This window comes from Drosophila persimilis, unplaced genomic scaffold, assembly GCF_003286085.1.
Source record: "Drosophila persimilis strain 14011-0111.01,24,50 unplaced genomic scaffold, DperRS2 tig00000000-arrow-pilon, whole genome shotgun sequence".
NCBI lineage: Eukaryota > Metazoa > Arthropoda > Insecta > Diptera > Drosophilidae > Drosophila > Drosophila persimilis.
In genome coordinates, this window is record NW_020825288.1 from 2,929,079 (window position 1) to 2,941,340 (window position 12,262).

General features: G+C 49.8%; 4 protein-coding genes across 4 annotated transcripts; 1 reads left to right on the plus strand and 3 right to left on the minus strand.

Annotated features, from left to right (window-relative positions):
• Positions 1–505: 505 nt before the first annotated feature.
• On the minus strand, positions 506–2,553 carry LOC6595226 (endothelin-converting enzyme 2). Its single transcript, XM_026991588.1, has one exon. It carries the CDS (start codon positions 2,543–2,545, stop codon positions 506–508), a length of 2,040 nt encoding a protein of 679 aa, XP_026847389.1. The 5' UTR covers positions 2,546–2,553.
• Positions 2,554–3,057: 504 nt separating this feature from the next.
• Positions 3,058–5,358, minus strand: LOC6595225 (neprilysin-1). The gene has a single exon (XM_002020162.2). It carries the CDS (start codon positions 5,141–5,143, stop codon positions 3,074–3,076), a length of 2,070 nt encoding a protein of 689 aa, XP_002020198.1. The 5' UTR covers positions 5,144–5,358; the 3' UTR covers positions 3,058–3,073.
• A 1,030-nt stretch (positions 5,359–6,388) lies between these two features.
• Positions 6,389–7,578, plus strand: LOC6595224 (40S ribosomal protein S3). Its single transcript, XM_002020161.2, has 2 exons — positions 6,389–6,458; positions 6,745–7,578. The coding sequence occupies exons 1-2, from the start codon at positions 6,423–6,425 to the stop codon at positions 7,447–7,449; spliced, it is 741 nt and encodes a 246-aa protein (XP_002020197.1). The 5' UTR covers positions 6,389–6,422; the 3' UTR covers positions 7,450–7,578.
• Positions 7,579–9,811: 2,233 nt separating this feature from the next.
• LOC6595223 (zinc carboxypeptidase) lies at positions 9,812–11,422 on the minus strand. The gene has a single exon (XM_002020160.2). It carries the CDS (start codon positions 11,420–11,422, stop codon positions 10,118–10,120), a length of 1,305 nt encoding a protein of 434 aa, XP_002020196.2. The 3' UTR covers positions 9,812–10,117.
• Positions 11,423–12,262: the final 840 nt, after the last annotated feature.

Below are 12,262 nucleotides of genomic sequence, written 5' to 3' on the forward strand. Positions count from 1 at the left end.
TGTGGTGCCACATGGTTGCCAGACCTGCTCATATCTGCCGCGCCGCCTAGCGTCTTTTTGTTGCAAATTTTACATTTTTAGCCAGTGTGGCAAGTCTTTTTGGCGACCTTTTACTCCATGTCCATGTAAAATCAAATGGATACCCCCCGTTCAGGACCCGTTTCATCATGGAATCCTATGAATAACTGTAGCCTTTGGGAGCCAGTCCGCTGTTATCATTAGTCGCACGGAAGTTAGCTCGGAGGCGAGTCTAGGTGGACGCTGCTCTTGTTTCCCAGCCATTCTGTTGGATCAGTTGGATTGTGCCCGTTGGAGCCCTGAGGGTGGTTGGGGTACATTTCAACCTTGGAGCCTTACGGCGGCACTTTTGCAGACCGAGGACCACCTTCTAGAAGGACCAGCTGTACGGCATCTCCTTGGATTAGTTAGGAGCCCGAATGGAATTCGAATGGAACATTGTCTGAATGAAATATATTTTTATAAACAGATTAAACAATTAAACTTCTTAGTAGATGGAACACTTATACTCCGGATCCATGGGCGCCGACTGAGAGCAGTTGAAGACCCACGAAAACTCCTGGAAATTGGACAGCGAGCCAATCACTCGATACATGCCAGGTGCATGGCTGTCTGTCTGAGCCACGGTCTTCTTGAACAGCGTCTGGACATCATCGCACCACAGCTGGGCAAAGCCCACGAAGAACAGCTGGCGATTGTTCAGGTCCAGCCCCTCCATGGTTTCCTGCTGTCGCTTCTCCTCCGACTGCTGCCCCAGCCATCGCTCGTAGGCGGCATAGGCGAGTTTCACTCCGGCATTGTCCGCTATGTTCTCCGACTGCTGCGTGCTCTCCGGCAGTTTAAATCCGCCGTATCTGTAGGCATGGTACTGGGCCTGGAAGCACTTGCGCCGCTCTTCGAACTCGTAGCGAGACTTGAGGTCCCACCAGGGCGCTAGATTGCCGCCAGCATCGTAGTTGCGGCCCTCAACATCGAAGCCATGGATCATCTCGTGGGCTAGCAGGTAGCCCAGCGTGGCATACTTCAGGGCCTGCGGATATTGGTCGCCCCAGAAGTAGCGCGGCTGCAACAGCGCCACCGGAATGGTGATGTTGTTCTCCAGGATGTTGTAGGCGGGAGTGAAGCTCAGCAGATCGGTGTCCTCCAGCGTGCTGGGCGCCTGCTTAATTCTTTCCGTGCTGCGCTTGGCCTGGGCTATGTTCAGCTGCTGCACATTGGCCACGTAGTTGAGGCGATCGATGGCCACCGCTCCGTACAGCTCCTCGAAGTTCTCGCTGTCATAGGAGTTTATGTGCAGCTGCATGCTGTCCAGCTTCTCGATGGCCAGCTGGCGCGTGGCATTGGTGATCCAATCGTGCTTGTCCCCCGCCAACTGCTGCCGGAATACGTTCCGGATCTGGTCCCACACGCTGTGCACCTCCGCCTCGCCCTCGGCGCTGCGGTAGCGGGCATAAACCGCGTGGTCTGTGAGCTTGCCAAAGTACTTCTTGGTCTTCTCAACGCACCACTTGGGTAGAGTACTGGGCGTGGCATCCACCAGGTAATCCTGCATCAGCTGCCACAGCACATACGTCGCCAGCAGGGAGGGTGGCGTGGACTTGACGATGCTCAGGGCATTGTCCAGATACGGCTCATCGTAGATGTACAGCGTTTCCGGCACATTATTCGGTCCCAGAACGAGGGCAAAGAACTCGGTGAAGTTCATATGGTCGCCATACTTCTCCTCCAGCTCGGCCAGCGTGTACAGGGAGAGATTATCCTCGATGGACTCCGAGCTGGAACTGGAGTCGCTCGACATCAAACGGGTCTCCAGCGCATGGAGCTGTTCGGCGGTCTGCTTGGCATGGTGGGCACTGAGGCCAAAGTACTGCTGCAGATCCTTGGAGGAGCTGGCCTCCTCCAGCAGGTTGAGGATGCCCGAGCTGGAGAGCTTCTCGTAATCGGGCGGACCGAGATACACGCGGCTCACCGTCTTGTTCTGGATGTCGCGCATTATGTCCACGGCCAGGACGATCTGGCGGCCGTACTTGTGCTGGATCTGTCCCACAGTCTGCCACCAGGTGAAGTTCGAGGCGTTCCAGCGGTCGCCAGCCAGGGCTGGAATCTCGCCGTACTCCCGGTAGACGTTCTCCAGCGCCAGCTTGTAGTGGACATCGTCGCGATGCACCAGGCCGCAGGAGAGATAGAACCGCTGCAGCTTCTGCTCCAGCTCCGTCTTCAGCTCGTTCGAGCGCAGCAGGCTCTGCAGCCGACGATCGAATCCCTTGGAGATCAGCTTGAACGTGTCGGTGGTGATGTCGTTCAGCAGCTGGGCTGGATTCTGACGGTGCCAATTGCCGCACGCATGGCTATAGAAGTCGTCGCAGGGCGCTATATCTGGTTTCAGCATCGCCTTGATGTCGGCCACCTTTGAGTGGCGGATGATGCTCTTGGCATAGTCCGAGGTCAGGTCATCCGCTGGCAGTGCCAGCGCAGCAGACACCACCATGAGGCTACCCCAGAGTGGCAACAAAACCCGTCTCAACATGATCTCTCGCTTGGTTCAACTGATTTACAAATGGTATTTCAATCGCTGATTCGTCGAGGGCCACAGCCAGCCGCTTATCAGCGAGAGATTTGTGTATACAGATGTTCAGATCAGAGCCAGCCCCAGAGCTCTGGGGTAGGTCAATCTCTTATCGCTCCAGCAGCTCCTACAGATAGTAGCTCTTATACGAGTCTTATAATTCGAATCTTCTCAGTGTGCAACTTGACCTAGGAAGTATATTAGCAGAGGCCACCGTACTACTATATTTGTAACTTCGAAATCTATTTTCTTTTGATGGATGTCATCATCTATATACTGGCCATTGTCTACTCTACTATACACTGCTCAAGCTGGACATAATCGGGATCTGGGTGAGCCAGAGCTTCGGCAGAGACTGCTCGTAACTCGTATCTGCCGCTATGATTCAGATGAGATTGACATGCACACGCTGTTCGGAAGCGGAACTACTTGTTTAATGAGTATACCTTCGTATATAGGAACTATTAGGAACTATTAGGAATCATGAAATCAGTACACCTTGCATCTGAGGGGGGGATTCATTCTGGTGGTGTTCCCGCACTGAAAGGCCTCGGCAAAGGATCGGGTGTTGCCCATCATGGCGCGCACACGCGCCTCTGACGGTGCATGGACACTGGTCATGACATGGGCATGGCGCCTCTCGGGCAGCACATCCGAACACATGGTCTGAGTTAGGCTCAGGAAGAAGAGCTGCAGCGGCGTCTGAGGCATATGGGGCAGGGCTTCCGTTCCCGCATCCACAGTCTTGGAGTGATCCAGCAGCCACTTTTGGTAGGCGGCCAAGGCGATGCGGATGCCCACATTGTCGGCAATGTTCTCGCCCTGCGTCTCCCTCCTTGGTAGCTTTTGGTTGCCAAAGCGCAGCTCGCTAAACTGATCCACCAGACACTGTTTGAGCAGCTTGAAGCTCGTCTTGGCATCGCTGGACCACGAGTCGCGTAGATTTCCCTTTCCATCGAACAACAGGTTCGAGTCGTCGAAGGCGTGCGCTATCTCGTGGGCGAGGTCAAAGCCCAGAGTGCCGTATTTGAGGGCCGCTGGGTAGACATCGTCCCAGAAGTAGCGATGCTGCATATGACTGGCCGGAAAGACCACCATATTGGCCTCCCTGACATAGCAGGGCGAATCGATCGTGTCGTCGTAGAAGATGGGCTTCGACTGCGGCCTCTGCAGATCCTCGCGAAGGTTGAGGGCGCGCACTTCCAACAGACGCTCAATGTTGCCATAGTAGTCGGCCGAGCTGATGATCAAGGAGCCGTAGTGCTCCTCGAAGTCCACAGATTCCTCGCCAGATATCTGGAAGGACATGAGCTTGAGTTTTTCAACCATCCCATTGCGCGTCTGCTCGTCCAGCCACTCCAGATCAGGGCCATTCAGCATCGCCTCAAAGGTGTCCTTCAGCTCTTGAAACAGCTGCCGCAGGATGACGGGAATGTGGGGACTCTGCTGCTCCAGGGAGTGATAGACCATGTGATCCACCACAGCAGGAAATAGATCTGTGGTCCGTACCGCACAGTAGTCCTCCTGCTGCTGCTGTTGCTTCTCGGGCTCTAATTCCACCACAAAGTCCTCTACCAGGCTCGAGAGCATATAGTTCGCCAGAACGCGTTTGGGTGTGCTCGACAGAATCTTGTTCAACTGCCACAGGTAGCCGGGCACGTACTCGTAGACGGGCAGCTGGTAGTCATGGTCCAGCCAGGTGCTCACAAATCTGGTGAAGTTCAGGGACGGTCCGTAGGTCTCCGTTAGGCTGCTGATCACTGTCAGGCGTTGTCTCAATCGCGGATCTCCAACCATCTTCCGGTCGATGCCACTGCGCCCCAGCTCCGAGTCCAGGGTGCCGATCTCAATGGCCGTCTTCTGGGCACGCTCTGGCGAGACACCAAGTAGCTGCTGCAGCCTCCACTTTAGGCGCACCTTCTTGACCAGTTTCATTGATTCCTCATCTTTGATGACCACCAGGTCATCCCTTTGGCCCAGGGACAAGCGATTGATCTGGCTGTTGGCAATATCGGGGCCGACACTCACGCCTAGGAACGTGATCTTCCCGTAGCGTCGCAGCAGCGTGGCCATCATATCAATGGCATCGAACTTGGACTCGTCCCAGGTGCTGCCCTCCACGGCCGGCATGCCTCCAAATTCCCTCAGAATGTGGAGCAGGTGGCTGCGCTGGTTCATCCTCAGTGCCGTTGTGTTCAGGCACGACTCGTAGAAGTACTTCACCCGCGTCTCCATGGGCCGGTCCGTGCTCATCTTGGGCTCGTTCAGCAGCTGTCGCACTCGCCGCAGATAGCCATCACGGAGTGCCAGCCCGATGCTTTTGTCCGTCTCCCGAGAGGCTGCATTTATGGAGGGATACTTCCCGCAGGCATAGCCATAGAAGTCATCGCAGGGACTCACACTCGGGTCAATGAAGGAGCGCATATCCGCTGACTTGGCGTGCCGCATGATCTCATGGCCCAGCGGTGTCGTTAGCTCCTTATAAACGCCCCCCCGGACATCCAAGCGCCCCAGGGCGATAAAGATTAGGCAGAAGAGAGCTTGAGGAATGGCTCCCATGTTATGTTGTGTGTTGCACGAGATTTGTTTCTCGACTGATCTCAAAATTTTGGCTGGGAATTGGCTGGGGCTTATCGGTTGATGGCGTCTCTCTTTCTCTCATCACACTATCTCTCTTCCGCTATTTCTTTGCAGGTGCCTTGCCAGTGGTTCGCCTCTGCCCATTTCCATGCGCTTCATTTCGACCTTTCTGTGCCTCTTTTTGGGAAGAGAGAACCTATGGAAGACTAAACTAAGCGTCTAATTTCTCAACAATACCATTGCCCGGCATTAAATTCAAAAGCATACATATGTGGGCAAAAATGAAATGTCTGACCGCCAAATATTTTCAGCAGGTAAACTCTTGATAAATCGCGGTCCATCGAGGATATTTTTTGTGTTGCTTCAGAAACTGAGACGGATGCTGTCGCACACCGATATTTTAATGACATATAATTGAATTAATTAATTGTTTATACAAAATAAGGTCCAAAATTTGATCTGAAAGAAACCGTTTTATATACTTTTCGTTATATATTGACATTGAATTTGAGATGAAGGTTTATTTATGGTATATTGCATTATAATGGTATATTTCTTCAGTTTTTTCGATATTTCAGTATTTCAATAAAAGGCTAATATAGAAAAATACCAAAATTACCTCAGACAATCCACTGCCAGTTTTTAAATGTAAAATTCCAAAGTTCTCGTAGGTAAATGTAATCAAAACCATGTGGGCAGAGCTGAGAGTCTCAATTAGCCAACATTATTCAACAGAATATCAAAATTGATCAATAGGAATGATTACTGGCTTACTGATTATATTCTATGCTATTCAGAAAAAATTTAATAAAAGTGAGTAGTTAAAGCTAGCATATCTCGTAGAAAATTTATTTATCAATCCGATTAGAATAGTAGTAGTAAAATAATAATAATAATATAATAATATGGTTTCCAATCCTTGGCGCACACCGATTAACCCATTGTAGGCCAAGGTTGTATTTAAATATTCCAGCGCAGTTCAGGTGAAAGATATCTTGGGCTCTTGTTGAGTTCAGAGAAAACATTGCAATGGATCTACTAGAAGAAATTACAATCAGTAACCATTTACCGCAAGTTGTTGAGCTGTTTAAATAGAGGAGGCCTCAGTGGGCTAAGGTCGTTTTTTCATCGGTATATTTGCGGTATATTTTGAAAATGAGACGGTATATTTCGGTATATTTCTGAGGGTCGATAATTTAACGATAAATCCTGCTCTTCTTTCTTTTCTGCTTACCACGTTTCCGTGCGAGTTGTCAAAATGAATGCCAGCCTCCCAATTTCGAAGAAACGCAAGGTAATTTAGCGCAAATCGCATTGGAAAATGCAGAGGAAAGTGCAACGCGCCCGGCTGTATGATGTTTTCGTAAAGTTGTGTGAAAAATCTGCGCCGAACGTCGGAAAGTGAAGTGCATTCGTAGATAACCTCAAACCGCTGGCTGGCCTGGCGTCTACAATTTGTTGGAGGCAGCGTGGAGCGCCTCCCGTGTCAATTGAAGAACAACAACAGTTAGAGCAGGGAGCGGCTGCAGTGGATTATGGTGTAGAATCATTGCTAATAATTGGTGTTTACATCATTTTAGTTCGTCTCCGACGGTATATTCAAGGCTGAGCTGAACGAGTTCCTGACTCGCGAGCTCGCCGAGGATGGTTACTCCGGTGTGGAGGTGCGTGTGACCCCTTCCCGCACTGAGATCATCATCATGGCCACCAAGACCCAGCAGGTGTTGGGCGAGAAGGGACGCCGCATCCGCGAGCTGACCGCTATGGTCCAGAAGCGCTTCAACTTCGAGACCGGCCGCATCGAGCTGTACGCCGAGAAGGTCGCCACCCGTGGTCTGTGCGCCATCGCCCAGGCTGAGTCGCTGCGTTACAAGCTGACCGGAGGACTGGCCGTCCGTCGCGCCTGCTACGGTGTGCTGCGTTTCATCATGGAGTCGGGAGCCAAGGGCTGTGAGGTTGTCGTGTCCGGCAAGCTGCGTGGTCAACGTGCAAAGTCGATGAAGTTCGTCGATGGCCTGATGATCCACTCTGGTGATCCGTGCAACGACTACGTCGAGACCGCCACACGTCACGTGCTGCTGCGCCAGGGAGTGCTCGGCATCAAGGTCAAGATCATGTTGCCCTATGATCCCAAGAACAAGATTGGCCCCAAGAAGCCACTGCCCGACAACGTGTCTGTGGTGGAGCCCAAGGAGGAGAAGATCTACGAGACCCCCGAGACGGAGTACAAGATCCCGCCACCCAGCAAGCCCCTGGACGATCTGTCCGAGGCGAAAGTTTTGTAAACTTAGTTTTACTGTTCATCAAATGAGCGACTAGTCCGAGTCGCCCCGTAAATACAACAAACAAAACAAACTAGAAACACACAAAGCCCTATAAATTCAATAAACCATCAGAAGATAATTTAACTTTAACCGAGAAGAAGCAGCCGCCGGATCGAGTCTCCTTTTTGTGCAGTGCAGTGTAGAAAGCGAGGGTTGCCCCAAAAAGTTTCGACTGTCCAAAGTCTCGAGTGTGTGCCTTTGCGCGTCTCTTTTGCCAGTAAACCAGTTTTGAATATACCTTTATTTGTAATTCTCTTTATTTTTGTCGAGTTTTTTGTTGTTAAATTACTTGCGTTTCTCGCTGTCTGTCTTTATTTCCATTTCTTATGAAGCGGAAATCAGCGATTAAAACTGCTCACATTTTGTTCATTTTTTCGAGAAAGAGCCTGCCTGATTTATGAGGTTGTCCTTCGGTTAGCGTGTAGCCGGGACTCTGTGTCCGGTGTCCCACTGTCCGCTTGTCCGCTGTCCGCTGATAACCTGGCTCGCTTATGGGCCTCTTATTTATCATGTTGATATGTTTATTTCCAAGCACTATGGCACTGTGACACGGCCCGGGACCAAAGGCACAGGGACCAGGGCAATGGCAGCGGCAGCGTGAAAATCAACAATCGTTCAATTTATCAACATTTCCGAGATTATAGCGAGAGCGCGAGAGAAAGAGATTCATGTTGGGGGCTTTTACATCGTGCCCGTTTGAAACAAACTGAAATCGCAGCTGCAGCACACGATCCTCGCCCGATGACAAATGGCCACATGCAACACCCGGATTATAGCGGAGGAGGAGGAGTAGCTGGTGCTGTTGCTGTTACTGTTGCTGGCGAAGGAAGACTAGGGAGAGGCGACTGTGGGCCATGTCTTAGCGGCATCACGCATCAAGTTGCGATTTGCGCAATAAATCTAAATTAGCTAACTCAAAAGCGGTTGGTTCCTGGTTTCCAGCACTATTACAAGCACCCCTCCTACACTCTCTGCGGCTGCTCTTCCACCACTGCCACTTGGCCAATCAATTAGGGTCCACATCAAGGCAGAAGAAGCAAATTTTCCAAAACGATCCGCGGGACTGTGAGAAATTTGTGTGCTGCTATTGGAATTTCCATTGTTGCTGGTTTTTGTTGCTGGTGGATTTCAACGCTCGCATAAATCATGCCAGAACCTTTTTAAACACGACTTTGAACGTATGATTTCAACACAAATTTGTAAATAAATTAGATCGTGATTATGGCCAACATCAATATCTATCTCCGCCGAACATTGCGGCAGGCATCGTCATCTCCGCGGCCTCAGCCACGGCGGCGGGAGCAACATTATTAACCGGCCAATGTCTGACATGTGTGTGGCTGCCATAGCTCTCCTCTCCATAAAGACAGACAGCAATAAGACTAACTATATATTATAATGGCATAAGCCACTACAACAAAAAGCAGAAACGAAAAAGAATACAAAAAAAGGCCCCGACAATTGCCGTCAACAAGTCTGCTATGTCGGCAGCACCAGTAACGTGTTACTAGTCGCATGTTGCAGTTGTCTCTCAGTGTGTGTGTGTGTGTGTGTGTGTGCAACATGCATATTGTCTGTCGCGGGGCTGCACAGGTTCATAACTTGCCTGTCAGCTGCCAGAGTTCTGGTACTGGAAAATCTCTTGCAGCTAGGACGCACTATTAATACACTTTTTTGCTAACCGAAAGGTACTCTACGAATATGAGACATGGGATCAAAGACTATCAAAGTTCAGGCTGATTCAAACTTCCAGGAAACAGCCTGGAACTTCACAGCCTGGATTAAGTCTGTGTCAAAATACTTGTCCTTCCTCCTACTTTTGCTATACACATGGCATCATAAGATGTCCTCGTATTATCTTTTCTTTTTCAAGAAATTCCCTCGAAGTAGACTCAATAAATTCTTCGAATTTGAACATTATCTTTGAAAACAGATTTGTCTTTAAGGTATAAACACTCCCATCAAATATATTATTCATTATTTTAACTATCTGTCAATAGAATGTTTAGAATTACATTGTACATATGTATATCTCCCGCACTCATCATCTTAAGCCGTCTCTATCCAACTTATTTGAAAGAACTAAACAAACTAATGAGATACTTGAATGGACTTCCCTTTAAGTACAATCAACTGTTCGCGTTTCCCACGCCAAACACAATTCTATAGACACATTTATTGCCTTATCCTGTTCTTGATAAATACCATACTAGAAGATCTAACCTTCAGCCGCACCACAAGCCGCATCCATCTTTGAATGGATAGGCCCCATCCAGGGACCCCATGGCCGTGGCAAGTGTACAATACAATAACAATGGCATCGTAACTGTAATAGTTGCAAGTTGCAACTACGAGTATTTTGTATTTCTATAAGGCATAAGGCATAAGGCATACGGCTTTGCTCTGCTCGTTCGAGTCTCTGGCTATATTTGCTTTGATTTACCAACATTATTATGAGGTTTTGTGTCATGATTTTGCCATCATTATTTAGCATTAAGAAACGCTGGCTGGCGCGTAATGTGTTTTTCATGTGAACTGCCAGGCCAGACGACATTTATCATCATCATCAGATGCGATGCTGCTGCTGCCTGCCTGCTGCTGACGCTTGGAGTGGGATCTGTAGTGGCTCTCACTGGTAATAGCCACGTTTGCCAGCCTCCTCCACGATCGTTTGCAGTGCGGCAAAGGCTTCGCTGGCCGTGGACTCAATCTCACCAGCGGACAAAATGAACAGATCCTCGCTGTCCGGTGGTCCGCGCAGCTCGTACGTGAAGGTAATGGGCACCTTTAGATGACCATGAACCCAGTCCTTGGATCCGCCGCTAGAGGGATAGATGGTCTCGTAGATGCTGCCACTCCTGTAGATTCGTCCACTCTGCTTCTTGATCTGTTGGGCTGCCAGTTGTCCGATCTCCTTCAGATCTTGATAGTTCTCCACTCGCTCTGGCGTGTGGCCATAGGGGAACATGATCAGCTGGGAATAGCTGTGCAGGGAAATGAAGGTCCTTATCCGCTCCGACTGGATGCGATTCTCTAGGAACTGAACGATGCGCTGCGTCTCCACCTCGCTGCCCGCCGACGGTCCGGAGTAGTCGTAGCGACAGGGATCGCCACTGGCCCCCGTCGCGTTCCAGTGAAACGGAAAGTTTCTGTTCAGATCCACACCCCGGCATATGCCGAACAGAGAGCGATTCTTGCGCCACATGCGATCGCCCTTAAAAGTGTAGCGATAGCCATCTGGATTCACTGTGGGAAAGATCACCCAGTTCTGGGAGCGGGCCAGCGTCTGCACAGCTGCATCCTTGGAGTTCAGAAGCTGTTCGATGAAATACGTGGCCGTGGCCGGGGCGATCCATTCACGCGCATGGATCCCGCTCTCCACAAAGACGCTGGTAAGATTCTCCCCTCCAAAGGCAATCCTCACACCTCTGATGGGGAGTCCCTGGGTGCTAGCCCCCAGATCCACCAGGGTGACCACCTCTGGCCGCTGTTGGGCCAGAAACTCGAGCCAGGCGTAGATGCTGTCCAGTTGGAAGTAGCGTTTCCAGTCGAACTGATCTGGCGGAGTGCCCTCGGGTGCCACCTCGCGGTAGTTGGCATCGATCAGAGCCTGGAAATTGTGGTTCAGGATGCGGTGGCTCACGTTGTAGCTCTGTAACAGGTCATCGAAGTCGGCCACCTTGTGCGAGGTCACCATGATCGTCAGTTTTTGTCCCGGCACTCGGGCATGGCCCATGAACGAGCACGAATCGCTTGCCAGCTCCAACGCCTGGAACAGTTGCACGTGATCGGCACTCGCCAGCTCTACTTGATAGATGCGCGTGTGGTCGTACCGGGCCTGTGCTTGCGATTGGGGCTGTGCAGGGACACCAAGCTGACCAAAGGTCAGCACCAGCCACAGTAGCAGCACCAACAACCGAGTGATCCACAACATCTTCACTCGCGTACAGTCAAATCCAGTTTAATCTTTTGCTTTTGTCGAACAACTGAAAGTGGAATATGCTAAGCGGAATACATACTGATAAGCAATGATTAGTGAAGGCAGAGTGTTCTTCTAGATACCGTATAATGGGACTACAATCGAAGACATACGTACGAACCGTGTAAAGGCTAAGGACTGATGATAGAAGTTGATTAATTAAAGTTACTGCCCAATATGCCCAATTTCAGTGAACCGTTCGAGGAGTAGCATGGAGATTATTGTCTCATCCACAGAACATCTTCCCTGGTTGAGATAAGCTTCGATTAAGAGCTTTTCAGCTTTTGTAAAGCTCTTCTCTTCTGTCCAACCGATCGCTTATATTTCGTACGAGTATGTGTCTATCATCCCCGAACAATTACAAATAACGAAAGAAGGAGGACATAAAGGACAACCCCAACTTGCAACTTAATGCAAGTTTGGGTATTTATTGACTTTGACTTCCATTCCATTGCGCTCTTCTCAATGCGCGGCGGTTCCTATATTAGTCCGAATCTTTACTTACGAGTAAAAGCACGTAGGAAACATCCGGAAGGACGCCATAGATTGTGTCAGATTGTATAGTATAAGTACATATAGATGTATTCCATATCAGCATCAATAGCCGAGTTTATATAGCCATGTCCATCTGTTTGTCCCGTATACCTAGGTATACATATTTTATAATATATTGCATAAAATACTATTAGATAGAATTGGGTATAATTGGGAAAAAGTTCGCCCGAGGCCTTGTTTCGGTTGCGGTGTTACTGAAATTTTCACAGAAAGGAGATGTATCAAATCTCTCTACACAGG